General features: G+C 46.9%; 1 protein-coding gene across 1 annotated transcript; it reads left to right on the top strand.

Annotated features, from left to right (window-relative positions):
• The first annotated feature begins 8,850 nt into the window (after positions 1-8,850).
• Positions 8,851-18,430, top strand: LOC146189596 (uncharacterized). The gene is made up of 5 exons (XM_084603298.1): positions 8,851-9,057; positions 13,293-13,470; positions 13,805-13,930; positions 14,874-15,011; positions 17,918-18,430. The coding sequence occupies exons 1-5, from the start codon at positions 8,851-8,853 to the stop codon at positions 18,136-18,138; spliced, it is 870 nt and encodes a 289-aa protein (XP_084459424.1). The 3' UTR covers positions 18,139-18,430.
• Positions 18,431-19,731: the final 1,301 nt, after the last annotated feature.

Here is a 19,731-nt window from a genome sequence, read left to right as displayed (position 1 = left end):
CTGTGACTGCGTCGTCATCGTTTTCTTTTTATATATGTGTTTTCTTTTTAACCGATGTTTAGGCTAGGGCACATTCATTGTGACCGCCCGATACAAATGGAAGTACCCCATAACCGCCGCCACCATCACATTGCCGAGCAAGGTGGCAACTATCACCGCCTTGTTTCAAAGGGGACGCCCCTAACTTCCACCTGTCTGTCCACAAGCCACCCATCCACCTGCACCTACTCGAAAATAAGCTTCATCTGCGCCCTATGAGCTTGTCACGCCGTTCTGCAGCTGTATCGAACGAATGAGAGGTGGAAGACGGGCGAAATACATTCGCTTTGGTTCTGTGCGGTCCTGCTTCCAAGCCAGCTTTTCCTTACACCGGTCAATAAACTCTTCTAATAATATCAATGCAGAACCCCTAGCAATAGGCCTCCCATTGACTAAAATCTTCGATCGTGTATCCCTGAGTTCATCGCCGCTGCTTCTAGACAGGACATATGGAAGCACCAGTTATGTTTAGAATTCGATTAGCCCACGTACAATTCATGCAGAAGTAGTTTTCAAGGCCGCACTCTCTTGGCAATGAAAGAAAAAAAAAAGCAATAGCAGCTCATGTGCGTTACAGGCGACGAGCTCCAGGCTTGGTGAGGTGGTGAAATAATGCTATACATATGCCCAGACAACATATTCAAAAGATTTCAGTGAATACGTCTTGTCTACATAAATAGGCAATTAAAAAAAATACAGAAAACTGAAAAATTACAGGCTAGCTTAGTAGACACAAGGTACTTTTGACGGCAACTTTAACTGGACGTTGACCTTGAATGCATTCAAAGAGCCCGCAGCACACAAGCACGCACTCAGCCACCGAAGTTCCCCTCCCCCCGCCTCCCATTCCCACGGAAGCGCACGAAACATCGGGGTGCTTAAGGCAATAAGTTGACAGCATATTAGATTGCATGATTTTTTTGCCATGCTCTGAAAAAAAAAAAAAAGAAAGCTATATATGAACCCACTAATAGCGGTCTAATCAAGCATCGGCTGCAGTTTCTTGATGCAGCTGACTCTCGTCAGAATTATCGCGAACTTGAAACAAGTGGTCTGCTCGATGGTTGGCTCCTCGTATTGTTCATATTTGACTTCCACCATGTATCCTTGACACCGTGCATAATCTTGCTCCGTTGCCAGTAAATGTAGATCCTGATATTACCCCTCTCGAAAGTTTGGCATCATGTTTGTGACGCCCTGCCGACATTCTGCCATCTACCCTACTTTTATCCATCCCTATACTTTCTGGAAATCATCTCTGTACAGTAGCTGTTCCTAAACTCGGGGATACAGCTGATCTTGGCGCTTGCCCCATCTTATTCTCATTGGGCTGGATAATGTTTTCCTTGTTCCATTCACAGTGACGTCACACCACATTTCATCAAGGTGAGTAATTTTTAAATACGAATCATCTCTAGAGGCGAACCTTAAGCCCGGTGCAGCCTCTGTATAATAGTAGTCTCCTGGTGACACCGAAGGAAGGTGAAGACTAAACAGGAGAAGAGCCTCGACAGAACAGCTGGGCTTCTTTTGGGACTCCTTCGTTCTCGTACACGTATGCTCCCTTGTGAACACTCAGAATAACTTTGTTTCCCGCGATGAAAGAGATAATGATATTATAATGATTACAGGAGATGTTCGCCTAGTAGTTAATCTGGCATGCTAATCTGGCATGCTACTTCTGATGAGAGAAAAAAAGTGCTGAGAAAGAACGGGAAACAGAAATCAATCATACATTACATTAGCGCACTCACAAACACTTGGGAGTTTCAAGGGCTGTGTATCAAACCCGTGTCGTGCAGACAAGTTAGTAAGCTTTTTGATACACGCACAGTTGAAGCCGCATCTCATTTTAGAGAAATGACATGCTGAAGAAACAGGGCTATGTCCTGGCGTATTCGTAAAGGGGTTTGCAATGACTTGCGGTCGGTCCTAGAGTTTGGCAATCAGTAAACCAAATGTTCAAAATGTTCGCGCACATCACATGTATGGCGCAGGGGACTGCTCGATGCACCAGTTTTATGAAGAAAATAGTTTGTACACAGAGCGTCTAACCAAATCATATGGACGCAAATATGGTTACTTTTATCTAAATTGCGTTGCACTCAAATGTCACATGTGGGAGTGAATTCAATACAAAGGTCTGACACTTCGGACAACAACACAAAGAGTTGTAACCCCCAAGAGGCAATTAGAACGCTTTTGAAGAACGGGAAAGAGACTATTCGTCTTTGGTATTAGGTTTTATCTTAAAACCGCTGCCCCTACAGCGTGTCAACAAGTTGCAGGGACTCAGCAGTGACAGTAAAATAGGACACCCTCTCTGGGTGACGGCCACCAGCGAGGGCATACACAACGTGGTGCCCAGTGCACCGCGAAGGTCGCGGCCAGTGCGTTGGAGGGCGGGTTGGCACACTCAGCCGGAACCCGTGGGGGAGAGAGCGAGCACTGGCAAACGTGGCACCATCAGCCAATCGATAACACGCGTGCGCCGAGTTTTGTGGCGGTGGCGGCGTGGACGGACGTGATTGCACAAACCCGGTCATTCTTTTTCCCCCGAAGACACTCGTTGCTTTCTTTTTTCGGGGCGCTGACCTGTGCTGTTCCTGTAACGTGCGTAACCAACCTTCGCTGCCCGCTTCGCTTTGCGCATGCGAATGAGGATCAGACTTCTAGAAACATAGCCCGGAAAGGGACCATTTTGATTTTCAGGTGCATAGGTGCACTGAAGGATAGACTATGCTGAGCTGTTGTTTCAACGTGAATGTAGTCTGGGCGGCATAACAAAGACAAGAAAAGAGACACGTCGCTCACTTCCAAATTCAGACGGGAAATCAGCACCTCCTAGACGCGCGGTCACTTCTGTCTTTGTCGCACTTTCAACACCGCAGTCGGGGCAGCAAATTAAGAGGTGTTCAAATTGTGTTAAATTATTCCATGAAAATAACTAAATTTAACGTGACTAAAACTAGCATAACCTGCGAAAGCACCAGTCTAGCGTTGTTCATCAAGGTCGTATTCAGCAAACCAGAAGGCAAGTAACTGAGATCCAGGGCCAAAGGTTGAGGCCACAGATCGAAGGTCGAGGTTTCCTACATTTCTCCTAGTTTCCCGATTTGCCCCGTAATGTAGTGCTTTCTCACTAAGCGAACCTTCGTTATTCCTTTGTGCGAGCGAATGACAGCAATAACTGCCAATTAACTAGCAAAGTTTCCTCTGTCTCAAGTCTACATGGGCCAGTCAGTCACGTTGTCGTAAAAAGTTTCAAAAAAATTGAGGCACAACTTACTATATTGCATATTGAGAATGTGATAGTGTTGAAGTTTCAAGTGTGCTCGGTCTGCTTTTCTCCCTCAGCTGCTGTTCGTCGCGAAAGCCGATCCTGCGCAGATGACGAAGCTCCATCCTCAGCAGAACACTTGTGTGGTCGCACTCTCCGCTTGTGAGGATTTTCTACACACGTGTCATTCATTCTGACTCCTATCCAACCTGATGCTCGGAGCTGTCTATACACATCTGCACACAAGTAATAGCAGCTGTCAGGCGCACCGAGCCTGCCTCCGCACTTGACCATGTCACGTGCCAGAGTACCAGCCAATTGATTGCCAGTGCACCTGCACTTCAACTCGGCCATGTCGTGACCTCACAACGCTACACATCCTGTCGCACAGTCAGCCGAATCTGTGGCAGACAACCCCACTGGACTCCGCATTGTATCCCCCCTATGATGTTTCTAAAGCTTGCAATTACAAAGTATAAACAAATACAAATGAAGCGAAAATAAAGCAAACAAGGTTTTGGGCACGTCTGGGTGGAATCGACAGGATTAGAAGCAACTTTGGCTGCTACATGTTTCTGCCATTTCCTCCCAACATGTACGTTGTTTTTATTTTTTTTTCTAAGTGCTTAGCCCTACTAGCAGCAGTCATGGATTTCGCCTATATTTTTCCAGGACCTCCTCTCTCTCTCTCTCTCTCTCTCTGTCCATGAGCTTGAAGCTTGAAAGAGAAGGTGACGACGCTCACGTTACGCAGCTTAGCCGACGAGGACGCGGAGTGGCTGAGCGGCAGCAGCCAAAGAGAAAGGGGCGCATATCACACTTGCGACGGTCGCGGCCGTCACCAGGCAGTGTTGTAGAAGCGTGCATTACTCCGGAGTAAGCAATCGCGTGTCCCTCGCACACTCTCAACTTCGGCCTCTTTCTCTCCTCACGTCAGTTACCGCTCAGCAATCAGGGACAGCAGATTATAGTTTGAGATCAGAAGACAGACCTCTTCCACACCACTATTATGTCGCTGGTAGAGAACGAATAAAGTAGATGTAGAATAAAGAAATTATTTGATCCGAACAAAATTTTTGTGCCTGTTTTCGGACGTGAAGTAAAAATAAAGGGGGAGGAGGGGGGGGGGGAGGAGGGTGGAAGCTACTGTAGCGACCCACATTCGGAGGAGTGGGCCCTTGGAGACTACGCTATAATCTCTCCTGGAAAGCAGCGGAAAGGGTTAAAGTAAGGGATATGTATTGGCTTGTTGCAAAGGGGTTACAAGAATTTAAAAACACTGGGCACAGGGTTGAAATTCTTTGAATGATACAATTAGGTCGCTCCAATTTGGGCCTTCGTAGAGGCCGAACACGCGCCTTATCCGAATGTACGACCCTCAGCCTCTAAGCGCATTCCATCACCACAGTCACCACAGGCGTTTGCCAGGGTTCCGACCTCTGAGACAAGTCCCCTAACGTGAGGCCGCATTTGAGGTTCCCCGTCCCCCAAGCCAGGTTCGTCCACCCCTACCGTACTCGAGGTACTAGAGAAGCGGGTTTTAACCATCGTAGTTAGTTTTTCGCCCTATTTCAAGGTGCTATTCATTTTTTATTTCTTGTCACCTGCAATATTGTAGCTTGTCTTTCTTTTGTACATCGAGCGAAAAATCACAATTTTTGCATAAAGTGCACTCCCGTATGTTAAACAAGAAACGTTGTACTAACTGAACGAGAGCAGCGGCCTTCTCAGAACATATCAGCCTTTATTCCATGCCTGCGGGAATAAAATGATCTTGATTTGATTGGCTTTATTTGGCTTGATTTGTACCAGGTAAGTGGTCAGGCTTACTGACGCACACTGGTGGTTGCCTCTTTCACGGCTTACACGCTGTGCTCCGCGTCACTCACTGCATTGTGAAGCAGCTTGTGCTCATTTCCACGCCTTAACGGCCGCTCGCCTTCAAGCGCACTTACTTGCTCGTCAATTACGTTTATCTGCCCTGGGGACTATCTTTCACTGCTGTAGATGCAGTGATGCCGAGAAAAGCATAGCATAGGCAAGCAGTGATAACGCACCTACTTCGCGTTTGATTAACTATGCAAATCGGTGTTTTGTTTTTCTTCAGCACTGATAGGAGCTTGTAGATGCAACTTTCCATCCCGCTGTCAACAATGTCCCTTGACCAGCGAATCTGCCAACTCGGGATGGCACACACCTCGGCGACTCATCAGGGCTGCGTCATCAGCCAACTGTCACCTGCCAGAGCAACTAACAACTCACCCTCGAAATTCCCTTATTGATCGAGAGGTTGATGGCGTCATAAGGGCACGTGAAATGACCGATAAATGGTCGTGGGTTCGATATATGTACGACGATAAGGGAGCTAGGTTATTTGCCACCGCATTTCCCCACGTAGATGTTGCCAACTGCAAGACCTTCTCCTGCATGTTACCTTTCTCTGTCCTGCTTGGTCTTTACAGGTTTTCAAATAGACGGTGACTTCACCGACCATTGTTCGAAGTCAGGTTCGAGACAGCTCAGGTACGAGTGATAGACGCCAAAAGCGATGTATTTAATGCCTAGATATAAGTTCGCTGATGAGGCGGACCAGAAGTCGCCACAGCATTCCTCCATGTCCACAATATATGAAGGCTGAGAGCGCAGCCATTTCCTTGACACTCATCCACACGTCCCTGAACCCTAATATTATGGAAATGTGCACCGGCTCCCAGCCTGCGCACTGCCATTATAAGCAAATTATCATCATCGAAACAATATGAAGTATTATCACGTCGGAACACACTACCGAAAAGATAATCCTCACGTGGGCTTCTATAGGCGCGCCTCAATACCCGGTAATGAGCGCCTTCGAGCGCAATCACGAGAACTATCTCTCTGGGCCCCGGAAGACCAGACACCAAACCCTATTCAGGAAATCTTGCCGGGTCTAACACCAACAAACAAATCAACAAAACGTCACCTATTATAAATACAGCCACCTCACCCTCCCACCACTTAACTGCACAATAGAATCAAAACACAATGAAGCCTAGCGACCATTGCAGACAAACTGCTACATTGGTTCACATGTGGGGTGGCCAAGGGCACTCTCACGCAATACCCGTAGTAATGCCTCCAACGAATGGCAGTACCCCGACACCCTCAGTTCAGTTCAGTTCAGTTCAGTCGTTCAGTCGTGTCCGACTCTTCGTGACCCTATTGACCATGTCACGCCACGCTTTCCGGTCTCTCACTATCTTCCTAACATCACATAACTTCATCTGCAGTGCCTCGAGGATGCCATCTAACCATCGCGTTCGCTGCCTACCCCTTCTCCGGCGACCCTCAACCTTTCCCAACATCAAATCTTTCTCCAGCGACTCCTCTCTTCTCATCAGATGACCAAAGTAGCTGAGCTTTAACTTTAGAATTTGACCCTCCAATGAGCAGTCGGGGTTTATGGTCGACAATATTGACTGATTTGATCTTCTGGCAGTCCAAGGAACTCTCAAGAGTCTTCGCCAGCACCACAATTCAAACGCGTCAATTCTTCGGCGGTCAGCCTTTTTCACAGTCCAACTCTCGCATCCATACATCACAACTGGAAAGACCATAGCACGAGTTATACGGATCTTGGTTGGCAGACTAATGTCTCTGCTCTTTACTAGGCGATCAAGGCTAACCATTGCTCTTTTTCCCAGAAGCAGGCGTCTCCTAATTTCATGGCTGCAGTCTCCTTCCGAGGTAATCTTGGAGCCCAAGAAGAGAAAATCTGTCACAGCTTCCACCTCTTGTCCCTTGATGCTCCAGGACTTGATAGGGCAAGACGGCATGATCTTTGTCTTTTTAATGTTCAGTTTAAGCCCAAACTTCTCACTCTCTTCTTGTACGCGCATCAGAAGTCTCTTGAGTTCCGCTTCACTTTCTGCCATTAAAGTGGTATCATCCGCATATCTAAGGTTGTTGATACGTTTTCCAGCAATCTTCACTCCAGCTGAAGACTCGTCCAGACCAGCCTTCCTCATGATGCACTCTGCATATAGGTTAAATAGGCAGGGCGACAGTATGCAGCCTTGCCTCACTCCTTTCTCAATCGGAAACCAATCAGTAAGACCATGCCCAGTTCTGACTGTGGCCTCTTGCCCTTCATACAGGTTCCTGAGGAGACAGATGAGGTGAATTGGAACTCCCATCTCTTGGAGAGCTTGCCACAATCTGCTGTGATCTACGCAGTCAAACGCTTTCGCATAATCAATAAAGCAGAAGTAGATGGGTTTCTGGAACTCTCTTGCTTTTTCCATGATCCAGCGAAGGTTGGCAACTTGGTCTCTAGTTCCTCTGCCCTTGCGAAACCCAGCTTGCACGTCCGGAAGCTCCCGATCCACATACTGCTGCAGCCTACCTTGGAGGATTTTCCACATCACCTTGCTAGCATGCGAAATAAGCGCGATCGTGCGGTAGTTGGAACAATCTTTGGCACTGCCTTTCTTTGGAATGGGGATGTAAACTGACCTCCTCCAATCCTGTGGCCACTGCAGGGTTGTCCAAATCTTCTGACATAATGTATGCAGAATGTTAACAGCGTCATGGTTGAGGTTTTGAAGCAAGGTTTTGAAGCAACCCAACATTATTCAAGGGAAACTGCTCTGTGTTCAACCAACCGGGCAAACTATTGGACAAAACTCTCGGTGAAACCCAGGCATGTTGTTGTAGTTGCGCGCCTACTTGTGCGCTACGGTGATACAAGCCCCCCCCCCCCCCCCTCAACCCATGAGATAGAGGCTATGTATACTACTGCGTGGGAAGCAGCCGGCACACCTCACCCTTGTGTACTACGGACAATAGCTAGCCGTGCTGGCACTCCCCAATAAATTTATTCTGGGAATGAAATAATTCCTACAACTACTTCCGCCTTAATTTTCTGCCTGCCGCACCCACGGGCTCTTTTTTTTATTATTATTTTATATAAAAATTGGCACCATGACCTCCTTGTGCTCAGCAGCTTAATAACGCAGAACACCCTTCCTCAATTGTAACCAACCTGTACTGCACAAAACAGCCTGAACAATTGCACAGCGATATAGGTATGTGGCCTTTGGAAAGAGCATTAGTAGCGGCTAAATTTAGCGCCACATTTCATCTGTCATAACCTACTGCGGTCATAAATTTCTCCAACTGCTGGATAGTGTGTTCTAGCATTGTGACTTTGTGCAAGCTGCGTGCAGCAGAGCGTACGGTGTCATGGCTGCCGCCTGCTGTTCCTTCGAAAGATACTGCAACTAACAAAAAATCGCTAGCAAGAATTTCTTTCTTCTGACAATCCATCTGGCGATAACGTGTGATCTAGACCGTTTCCGTTGTTGTCGTTGCACGCGTAAACTGTACCTCTCAGCTTCTAGATGAGCGTTTAGGCTCCGAAGAATGCATCTTTATTCAGAGAAGTGGGACTGTTCCCTCGTCCATGTGTGCTACGCACATCCAGTACAACAGGCACACTGTCATTCCCCAGGAGGTGACGTCAGCGTGTCGGCGCCATTGGGGCAGCATCCATGGAGCCTCGTGGCAGCATCTCAGCGGGAGGCCCCGGCAACAACCACGTGCCGTCTGGGACCACCACCACAACACACCCCCACCAGCAGCAGCACCAAGGTGGAGGCTGCGACGCCACTTCCTTCTACCTGGGCGCCACGCTGCTGCTCAGCTTTGGATCGGCCCTGTGCCTGCTGCTCGCCTTCCTCAGCGACCACTGGGAGCTGGTGAGAGAGTGCTCCTCTTTTCTGCTCTCCGCCAGTTTTGTTACGTAATATTCCCGATTTCCGCCATCGAGAGCAGCCGACCAGCTGATACCACATAGACGGAGAAGCTCACGCTGAGTAGACATTAAGGGTGGAGGTTCGAAGTATTCAGTGAGTCTCTTATTTATAAGAGGTATTGCGAGGCAGATATCCAATCGATCTTCTATGTTTTACCCAGTCGGTGAGAACGACAGAACCCTGTAAAAATATGATAAAATATTCTGTACTTCTGTCGTAACACCAGACTTTTATGATGATCTGTAGTACTTTTCTGTAGTCTGTAGGTAATTAGTACGCTTCAGTTATAGCAACAAAAATACTAATGTTGCTACAGAAATCTCGGTTGTCACAACGAGTTACTCTCAAAAACTGCACTGAAATTATATTGTGACGACATAAAAATATCGTGTAATCTTTTTTTCCCGAATGAGCAAAACTTTGAGGAATGGCCCCTAAGGCACCTTCCATCTGAGAAGTTGAGTAAACTAGTATTTAACCCCCCTGCAGTTTTCCTTTGATTGCGGTAAAGCGGTGGATATCTGCGCATCTCCGTCACGCATATCTCATCGCACCGGCCACCCAATTCAAATATCTCGTCAAGTACCCGTACCGTAACCTTTTCCTCTTCCTTTTTTCCACGAACCGCGTCAGACTGGAACGACCTATCCCACTCCGTCGCTGCCATCACCTGCCCATCATCCTTCAACGCCAACATTGAAATGTATATATCATGTGAAAATATCTGAAAAGTGTAACATTCGATGTTTATTTACCCCACCCCTTATGTAATACCCCGAAAGGTGCCTTTAAGGTTAATAAATGAAAATGAAAATGGAATTCCGGCATAGAACACCCATCAATTCCAAGGCGCCAGTGCTGTGTCATTTGTAGCCACGAGCTCTTCAACGCCACCATGTATGCTTAAGTGGCAGTGCATGCCGAAAGAGGGAGGAAAACCCTCGTGCTCTGAAAGTGGCAGTGACGGTGACGGTCAAACCAGAATTTGAGTTCGATGACATTAAAAAAAAAAAAAAGCCTCGATGGCAGCGAATGACAGCATTTTGTGAGAAGTTCAACGTTCGCTCACATGATCACTTGCATGTTGATGTTGAAATTTTGGTCCTTGCGACACCTTCGATGAAATTTTGAACATGTCTGAAAACAATTGCTGGTTTCGTGTAAAAAAAACTACGCAAATAGCTTTGTTTATGTCAGGGTAGATAACAATCAGGCAAGAAATGTTCGATTTAAATTAAAAGTAGCTATTGTTATTTTATTGCATTCTACATATACTGATGTTTTAGAACGGTTGAGTTCGTTATATGTGATGGCTTTCCGACGGGAACCACACTTTGCGCACAGCGCACAAGCACTTTCAGTGTCTTAGTTCTTCGTGTTGTATCTTTTACGTCGCGCAAGGATCAGCGTGATGTCAGGCATGGAAATGAGGCAGGGGAATGCCCCTGAGTAACGATGTAGGCTTTAATGTCGGGTAGCGGTCGAAAATTGATCCGCACTGGCTTTCGGCTTGAGGGAGAGACCATGGGCACTAAAATACAGGCTCCTAAAGCTCCTCACGAATCGTATACTGCTCGTATGGAAATCGGAGCCCATAAACGGAGAACGGTGAACGTCCCGTCCCGATCACGAACTCACCGGTAGAGCTGATCAGGCATCCAGCAATGGATAAATAAAAAAAGTTTAAAAAACAAACCCTGCAGCAGCTTCTATTCGGGAATTACGCAGGCAGGGAAGAGAACCTTATATCAATCGGAATTGCGCGAAACAAGGACGAATTTGCATCACAAACGAGCGCGCCGCACGAGGTTACAACATATCTCATCCGTGTTGAGCAACTAACAAATTTGCTTCGTCCCAGTGGACAAACAAGTTATTTTGACTGCTTATTGCTCGTAAATTTGTAACTTTTTTAGCCCTGCGAAAAGTTGTCACAGAAGGAACACAGTAAAAGGCAAGAAGAGGGTTTGAAGAGGTGGCCACGTGAGCCTGATAAGGAGACCAGCACGGTTACTCGGATAGGAAGTGCGCGTACTTCTCACCGCGCTGTAATAAGCTGAAATAAAAAGTGTACATTTTGCACATTTTCTAAACCGCAGATAGATTAAAAATACCTAATATAGAAAAAATTCGGTGGAGGCACTCAAGACTGCTTGCGTGCGAGGAGGCGAAAGCGTTATTACACTGTAAAGTGACGAGTCGTGCTATGTTGCGCTATGACTATGAGTCATGGTTATCTGAAGTCGTATTGTGTTACGCCCACTTTAAATTCTGCTCTGAAGAATGCAACGGGCATTCTGCAAAGGGCGCTTGCTGCTATCGCGGCCGCTAAGTTGCTTAAGTCTTTTGCGGGCGCAAGTCAGCCCAATAAAAAGTTTATTTCAATGTTATAACACCTGTCTTCTCTTTTGCTGCCTTCTGCCTTGTCACTACCACGGAATCATATTTTATAAAAGTAAATTTATGTAGATTTAGGTCACTTTTATATATTTGTCCTTAATCTATTCCCACAACACTGGACATTAGCCAAATTCTGACAATTTTCCCACCCTTGAAATTCGAATCAACGACGTCATGCTTGCCTACGTTACACCTCTAGCAGGTTTACAGCAAGGGAAATTATTCGGAGCCCATCCCTGTCCTTCGAGAAGTTATGGTCCATAGAACTTAGTACAAGTTCCCGGAGGTTCAGCGCATCCTAGTCCTTCTTGAAACCACATTGTTTTTAGTTTCGGCAGGTGCTGGATGTGAACCCCGTCGTATAGTCCTTCGTGAAGCTTTAGTCCATAGAATTCGGCACGCACCCGAAGATAACACTACCAGAGATATCCTCCGGGCTAAAGTGCCCAGAAGTTATCGACAACAGCTGGAATCCTCTGCTAGGGTGCTGAGTGGGCTACTTGCCCACCCGCCGCAAGCTGCCATGGCCGCTTCAAGGCGGCTTGGATCGGTGTCAGTCCACATGCACAGGTACACGTACACGCACGTACAGACACACGGAAGTGGGTGCGCGCACTTCGTTAAAGGAGGTGAACCTTGATACGCCATCTCGGCCGAGTTCCGTCCTAGAGAGGCTGTACAGCAGAGGACGTGTCGGTAATAATCAGCCATGAATTCAGGTTCGCGATCAGCGGTAATGCTCGACGAATCTCTTGACTAAGCCGTATCCTAGTTCCTCCGAAAATTTTTAAGCACGAAATACTCGCGTTGTCGACGACCATGAGGTGACATAGAGTTAACACTGACAGTAAACATCTGGGCATCGATTTCCTTTCATCCGCTGGCACCGAAACGTCAACATCTGGGCACAGAAAGAGATTTAAGAGACGATCGAGTTCACCGCTCTCCAAGGCTTCCGTATTCTCACCAAGGATGCACAGTGCGACACACTAGCACGTAGAGCATCACCCGACTCAAGCAGTCGGTTTGAACTGCGTTCCGGCATTTGGAATGAAGTCTCTCACTGCGCGACGTCAGATGATGCCGTTTCCCTCTTTGGCAGAGTGTTTTATACACGCACGGGGAGCATTAGAATTCGCTTTCTTTCGCACATTCTTGTCAGGTCAGTGCCTCTCGTTGCCGCGTACGTTTTTTCATCGTTCTGTACTTTAGTGCCTCCACCGTCATAGCTGCTTAAGCCGACCACTGGAGCCCTGTGAAAGGAGAGGTAGAAAGTGTCTTGCGGAAAGCGATCGTCTAGGGAGTTATACGTCTCAGCAGGAGACAGCTCGTCACTGCCGACAACGTGCTATGCCTGCGACCATTTCAGGCATATCTACTCTTGGTTGCGGGAGAGGCAGCACTTTCTTGCCTTTCTCACACTTTCAAAGCTCAATTTTGGATTATAGTATCAGGTCTTTGTCGTCAGGTTTGGTTTAGTTGAGTTGTAGGGTTTAACGTCCAAAGAGACTCAGGCTGCGAGAGACGCCCTTGCGGAGGGCTCCGAAAATTTCGACCACATGGGGTCTTTACGTGCACTGATATCGCACAGCACGTGGACGCCACTCCGTTTTGCCTTCGTATATTGCTATATCCTCTCGAAACATGCCAACTTCAATTTATTTCCAGCGCCACCATACCTTTATTTCAAGAAGCCGCTTTTTGGCTTCCACAAACAGTCACATCACCGTCCTCTGATCACCTTCCTGCCCTCTTCGTGACGTTGCCGCACTGCGCAGGTGCTGTATGACGCGGACCACGTGGCCTCTCTCGCCCAACAGCGTGGCCTGGCGATGACGCGGTCACGCAATGTGCTCCGCCTGGCGGACAGCAGCAGCAGCAACGGGAAGCAGCAGCCACAGCTCTTCCTGGTTAACCTGAACGGAGGGGTACACCGCATATGCTCCACACTAGACGGTACGAAGCCGCAGGGCTGCATGCCACGTGCTAGAAATTTCTATACCGTCAGCTGTCAGGAATAGGACTAATTAAGAAATTAATCCAAGTTAGAGGTTGACGCAACAACCTTGAGTCGCTTTCGCTTCGACTCGACACGACAGTGCTTATGAGGAAAAGTTTGACAACGTACCATGTTGTAGAAGCCTTTGGCGGAATTAAGCGTCAGTGGTGCTTTCTCGTGTTTTCGTTCATATCATGAAGACAAACCGCTGCTTCAGAGAAACCGCGCACATAATTTACAATTCCTTTCAGAAGCTCAGGTTGATGAGCTGCTCCTTCTCCTCTGGCGCAGGGGACGACATCGCTTTTCTGAGTGACGAGGCCGCCAAGGACGCACTGACTGGGTGCATCTCTTACTACTCCAGCTCGGACGAGGAGCGAGCTTCAACGCTTATCGTCCGCTCACCCTGGCTTGACAGTGAATGCTCCTCGCCATTTATGCTCGCATGCGTCTCTACCATTGCATATTGTAGAAGTGGCTGAATTGTAACTGATGGCCTTTAGTCAGGATACCGGATAAAAGGACGAGATGCTAGAAACACCGCTATTACGAAAGTATTTTGATGTGAAATCACTTCTAGCCAATGCTGCTATGGATTTCGTCAATTTCCGGATTCCAGTTTTCGTTTGCTTAGCCGCATGTTTCTATGACAACAAGCAAGCCTAGCTTAGTTATAAATGGTTATACTATCAAATACTGGGATTTCTTTTGAGTGATCGTAAGTGATATGACTATGACCATAAACAAGTCAAAACCAAAGCAAATTAGGTCTACCCAAGCACAGTTTAGGCAATGAAGTATGCCTGGACATACACTGATGTAATTAAGCCTCTCTAAGCCCAATTAAGCGTGTTATGCTTCGTTAAGCCTAAGGGGCCCATTTAAACCTGAAACATTTCACGTGCTTTCGCAAGCAGAACTTGGGTTTAGCTATGGCTAGACCACTGTCAATTTTTTAATCAGGAAACATTTAACAACAACAACTAGAACAACTAAATTGTTCATTGTAGGCGTACATGCAAGGAATATTATGCAGAAATAAATGTGAAGTGCAGCGATAGTGAATAACATTTAATAAGGGCCATCATCCATGCTGTATACCACGGGAGTATTCATATGCGATAACGTGAACTTCAGTACAAGGTATGGTAGCACCCGTCACTGATTATTCACAATGTGGCAATGATATGAGCGCGCGATAACCCTCGTGAAAAAAAAAAAAAAACTCATCAACTTAGTCGGGATACGGCGACTGGCTACTATTGCCCGTTAGAAAGCTTTAAAAATGGACAACAGGAAGCTTCAGAGCGACCCACATGCGGAACCCACCTTCCTTTTTTTTTTTTTTTTCTTGGCGCAGAGATGAAGAATCTTGCTATGTCTTGTTCCTTGGTCAGCCTGATCTTGGTCGGGGCCAGTGCCCTGGTCGGGGGCTTTGGCATCTGCAAGCGCCAGCTGTCCGCCGTCATGGTCACAGGGGTGATGTTCATACTCGCCGGTGAGTCTCCATGCCCCCCGTGAGGGGGCGTGCCCGTTCGTGCACTGCTATAGTGGCGAAACAGCACGAATGCTTCGCGCCACACCACATTCAACTCTGCGTGTAGAACGAGGCTCTCACAACTGATTTCGCAACACGCGATGAGAAGTATGCAGAGATCTAGAGACCATGCAGACGGGGACCGTTGTGGTTTTTTCGTTAAATGTGTTTGCCTTAGAATGGCAATTATAGTAAAAAATGCCCAGCTTCGCCGGCAGCGTGTGAAGCCTTGATGAAGAGGAAGGGAAGTATTAAAAGAGAGATCTCTCTCTCCCCTTTCAGGAAGAGTGAGAGGTTGTACGCGGCGTGTGGAGGGAGGTAAAGGCAATCGCCCAAACTCGGGGAAAATGGAGAAGAGGTACATCGTGTCACACGTTAGTTGATGGACGGGATTACTGGATGGTTTTTCACCGTAACATTTTTTGCTTGTCAATTGCCCTCCTCTGGTTCCCATTCCTTAACCCATCCCTGCCGTTCACACAGTCTGAACACGTCAAACGAAGCGCTGCACTGTCCAGAGAAAACGCTAACATTATAACGCATGATGTGCCTCTTGAATAGCGCTGTTGACATTTTCTACTGGGAAAAGCTCTGACTGGTGAGTCTTCAGCAGGCAAGCATGTCGTCAAGGGCGCCCTGTATATATCTCCACAACAGCCGCTCGCTACCGATAGTGCTGGCATGCACACCTGACATTTTTCGCGTGGTCTCTACAGTTTTCCGCATGCTTGTACACAAAGGCCATATTCACATGTAGGTTAGAAGATAAGGCGCGCGCTCAATGAGAGGATAGTCGTCGATTAGTGAAGAAAGTTCGGCAGGTTGGCAGATTCATGATGGACAACGCTTGTCGTGTCTCGATCTTCTCTCCTTTCTATGTTAGTTGCTCTGTTGCGCATAATTGCCGTCATCAATTCCCTATTATATGCCATTCTTCGTGGCCATGTATTCAATTTATAAGCTCTTTAGCTACTGCTTAGCGCACGGATATTCAATAAACATTTCACAAACAGTCGTGTTCCTATAGGCTACTCGATTCCATTTAATTCTCGCATTGCACCCGTAGTCAGAGACCTCGGTTTTTCAATTCATTCGGCTTAATTATGCGTGCAGCCCGAAACTCCTCTGCACGAATCCGCTGCTGTGTACGGTGTTTGATTTTTTTTTTCTTTTTTTCTCAGCCGAAGATGAAATGGGCACAATTTGTTAGCTTGACGTGTTGCTCTGCGCCATTTCCAGACGAATTCATTATTAATATAAACAGCGCGAACACGAAAACAAGGGACAAGAAACAAGAAAGCCACAGTACATGGCTTTCTTGTTTCTTGTCCCTTGTTTTCGTGTTCGCGCTGTTTATATTAATAATGAATAAGTACCAACTCGCCCAACAAAGTATCTTGGTATTTCCAGGCGAACCTGCCCTAAATATAGTTGCACAATCTGTGTGCGAAAGCAGCTCCTGTGCACTGCTCATCGTTTGATCTTAAATAACTGTGAAAGTTAAATTTTGAGATCATCGTATAGGTCTGTGGAGTTTTTGATTACTCTCTGCTTCGTCTCAGTGGACCCTCTTTTCACGTTACATCCAACAACTGTTACTTAACTGTTCCCGGCATCATATCAATCACTCATTTCTCCCATTGTCAGCTATGAAGACACGAAATTCAGTACGCATGCAGTTGCTACAGAAGCGTGACAAAAAGATCGACAGCCTCCTTTCTGTGGTCAGGTGCGTGGGGTTATGGTATTATTCTCAGCGGAAGTTCGGAATAATCTATGCAAACAAAAATGCAAAAAACAAAACTAAACACGAACACGAGTAAACGATGTTTCCCTTTGAGTCCCTGTTCAATCGCCCCTGAGTAGTTTTATTACAATTCTTGGGCGCCAAGATTACCTCGGAAGGAGACTGCAGCCATGAAATTAGGAGACGCCTGCTTCTGGGAAAGAGAGCAATGGTTAGCCTTGACCGCCTAGTAAAGAGCAGAGACATTAGTCTGCCAACCAAGATCCGTATAACCCGTGCTATGGTCTTTCCAGTTGGGATGTATGGATGCGAGAGTTGGACTGTGAAAAGGCTGACCGCCGAAGAATTGACGCGTTTGAATTGTGGTGCTGGCGAAGACTCTTAAGAGTTCCTTGGACTGCCAGAAGATCAAATCAGTCGATATTGTCAACCATAAACCCTGATTGCTCATTGGAGGGTCAAATTCTAAAGTTGAAGCTCAGCTACTTTGGTCATCTGATGAGAAGAGAGGAGTCGCTGGAGAAAGATTTGATGTTGGGAAAGGTTGAGGGTCGCCGGAGAAGGGGTAGGCAGCGAACGCGATGGTTAGATGGCATTCTCGAGGCATTGCAGATGAAGCTATGTGATGTTAAGAAGATAGTGAGAGACCGGAAAGCGTGGCGTGACATGGTCCATAGGGTCACGAAGAGTCGGACACGACTGAACGCCTGAAATGAATCTGCCATGCAATATTTGACTGCCAAAACTAGATGTACTAGTTTGTCACAGCCCGTGATGATCGCATGTGCTTTGCTATTAGAACCGATCTCACGCAGAGCGTTAAAATGACATATATAGGTTTCCGTGCATCAGTAACCTAATTTAAAGTTATTTCATGGGGTTTTTAATTATATACATAACGGTACAGCTATGCCGATTTGGAAATCATAGTGGAAATCATAGTTTTTTGGAGACATTTAATTTGGCTTTTCGTATCGCATTCAAAAGAAATAATGGTAGTATAAGAATGCTGTGAATAAAAAGTGCTGTCAGTCTTTGTCGCGAGGATTTTTAGCCAGGGCGCTCAGTGAACTGCGCAAGAAAGCACTCATAATCTGTTCCGTGTTTCCCCGTGTCGCAGCCGTGTTCGCCGTGTTCACCAGCTGCTTCATGCACTTCAAGCGGACCGTGCCCCAAGGTGTTCTCACGGGCACAGACTTCGACCGGGCCCTGCCCTCTGAGTTCCTGCGCTGCCGCCGCTTTGCCCGTGACTGGGCCGCCTCGCTGTCGTGGCTCGGGATTGCGCTGTGTCTATTCACCAGCGTCTTCTGGCTCATCCTAGCCCGCATCATGCGCTTCTGAGGGCACGTCTTTTTCTCTCTCCGCGATGTCCTCAATGCTGTGTCGGGTTGCGCCGCCAGTGAGAAGACTCCTGATCAAAGACATTGGTGCGATCGCTCGGTTGGACATACGCTTGCTCAGGACTTGGTATCACAACTTCTACTTTGCTCTGAAGAAAGCTCAAGGAGACTGGACTGTGCGACGGTGGGCTAAGCGAAAGCAGCGTAGTGCAGAGACCAGGAATAGAGAACGCGGCACAAGCAGTCCTCCCACAAGCACAGCCTTTAGGGCAAATACAAGAGCACCGCGCGCCCAGTCGAAAAAAACTACAGAACATTTTCTGATGTTACGACAGAATTTCTGTGCGGTTTTTGACGGAAAACCTGTTGTGACAACAGAGCATTCTGTAGTAACATCAGAAATGTCTGTAGTTACAGCAGAAAAGTGCAGCAGAACTACTGGCAACAAAATTATACTGCAGAAAAACTACAGAACTACAGAAAAATATGATGGTTACGACAGAACTACAGGATATTTTGTCGTATTTTTGACACAGTTCTGTAGTTTTTTCGTGGGCGAATTCGCTTCTAAGCCGTTAAGGAGCAGTGAGGCGTGAGGGGAGCAGGGCACGGGAAAGGGAGATGTTGTAGCACCCCTGGAAATTGTCAGCTTCGGAGGGTTGTAATTTCAATTTCTTAAATCTTCGAGAGACTTACAGAGGTTTCGATGTAGTGTAAGCCACACCGCACGATCCACAATAAAACGCTAGAGCCCTGCGTTTTGGTACAAGGAATGTGCATTAATCAGCCAGGGTTGTCAAGAAAAGCAACAAAAAAGATAGAATCTTGTGTCGCTTTTTTTCCTCTTTATCTTCGTATGTATGACTCTTTGGTGAGCAGGCTTCGCGGTAGGTGAGGACAAGTTGGCATTTCAAGTCCGGAAAAAAAAAAAAAAACTCACAGCCAATAAGCCAGACTCATAAGACTTATATGCATTAGCATCAGGTTTCTGCAGCATGTTACATGATGGTATCTCCGGCTATGTAAAGAAATGGCAGGGACACCTGAACGCCGCCGCTTGCTGGGCCCGCTGTGTTAGGCAGTGGCAAAAGCTGCACGCGATGCTAGATTGGCTAGATCAAGACCGCCGCGCTGACGCTGCATTGGTGTTTCACAGCGGTCGTCCCGCCTTTCTTCTGCACTCTCATTCATTCCCCTGACTAACACGCTATGTAATTTTCTCTCTTTCCTTCCCTGCTGCACCCCCTGCGCTGGGGAGGTTTTTTTTTTATGTGGTACAAAGTACTTTTTTTGAAAGCAGCAACAGTGATGCGAGCGATATTTGACAAAAAAACTGCTCTCTGTTTAGCGCTCAAGCTGATTAAGACAAGGTATCTGTAACTCATATTTTAGCTGCAGTTTTACGCATCTGTCTCGTGGACACCAGTGTCGTGTAATGTACCCTAAACTCGGCTTTATATGAAAGAAAAGGGATAAGTAATGACTTTCTTAACTGCTCGATGCTTTAATTCCGAGCTTTGTTTGTGAACTGACTCACTGCTGACGAAAAAAAAAAAAAAAAAAAAACGTGTGTGGCCTGTTTTGCACAGCGTTG

This window comes from Amblyomma maculatum, chromosome 5 (assembly GCF_055883805.1).
Source record: "Amblyomma maculatum isolate TAMU_Amacu chromosome 5, ASM5588380v1, whole genome shotgun sequence".
NCBI lineage: Eukaryota > Metazoa > Arthropoda > Arachnida > Ixodida > Ixodidae > Amblyomma > Amblyomma maculatum.
Note: the sequence above shows the minus strand (reverse complement) of the source record. Positions and strands in the feature narration are given on the sequence as shown.

What these genes read in the sequence shown, in the direction of transcription:
- LOC146189596 (XM_084603298.1), top strand. Translation starts at nt 8,851, where the DNA reads ATGGAGCCTCGTGGCAGCATCTCAGCGGGAGGCCCCGGCAACAACCAC. An exon ending in CCGCTCACCCTGGCTTGACA is followed by an intron (nt 13,931 to 14,873) that starts GTGAATGCTCCT and finishes TTCTTGGCGCAG; the next exon opens with AGATGAAGAATCTTGCTATG. An exon ending in GGTGATGTTCATACTCGCCG is followed by an intron (nt 15,012 to 17,917) that starts GTGAGTCTCCAT and finishes CCCGTGTCGCAG; the next exon opens with CCGTGTTCGCCGTGTTCACC.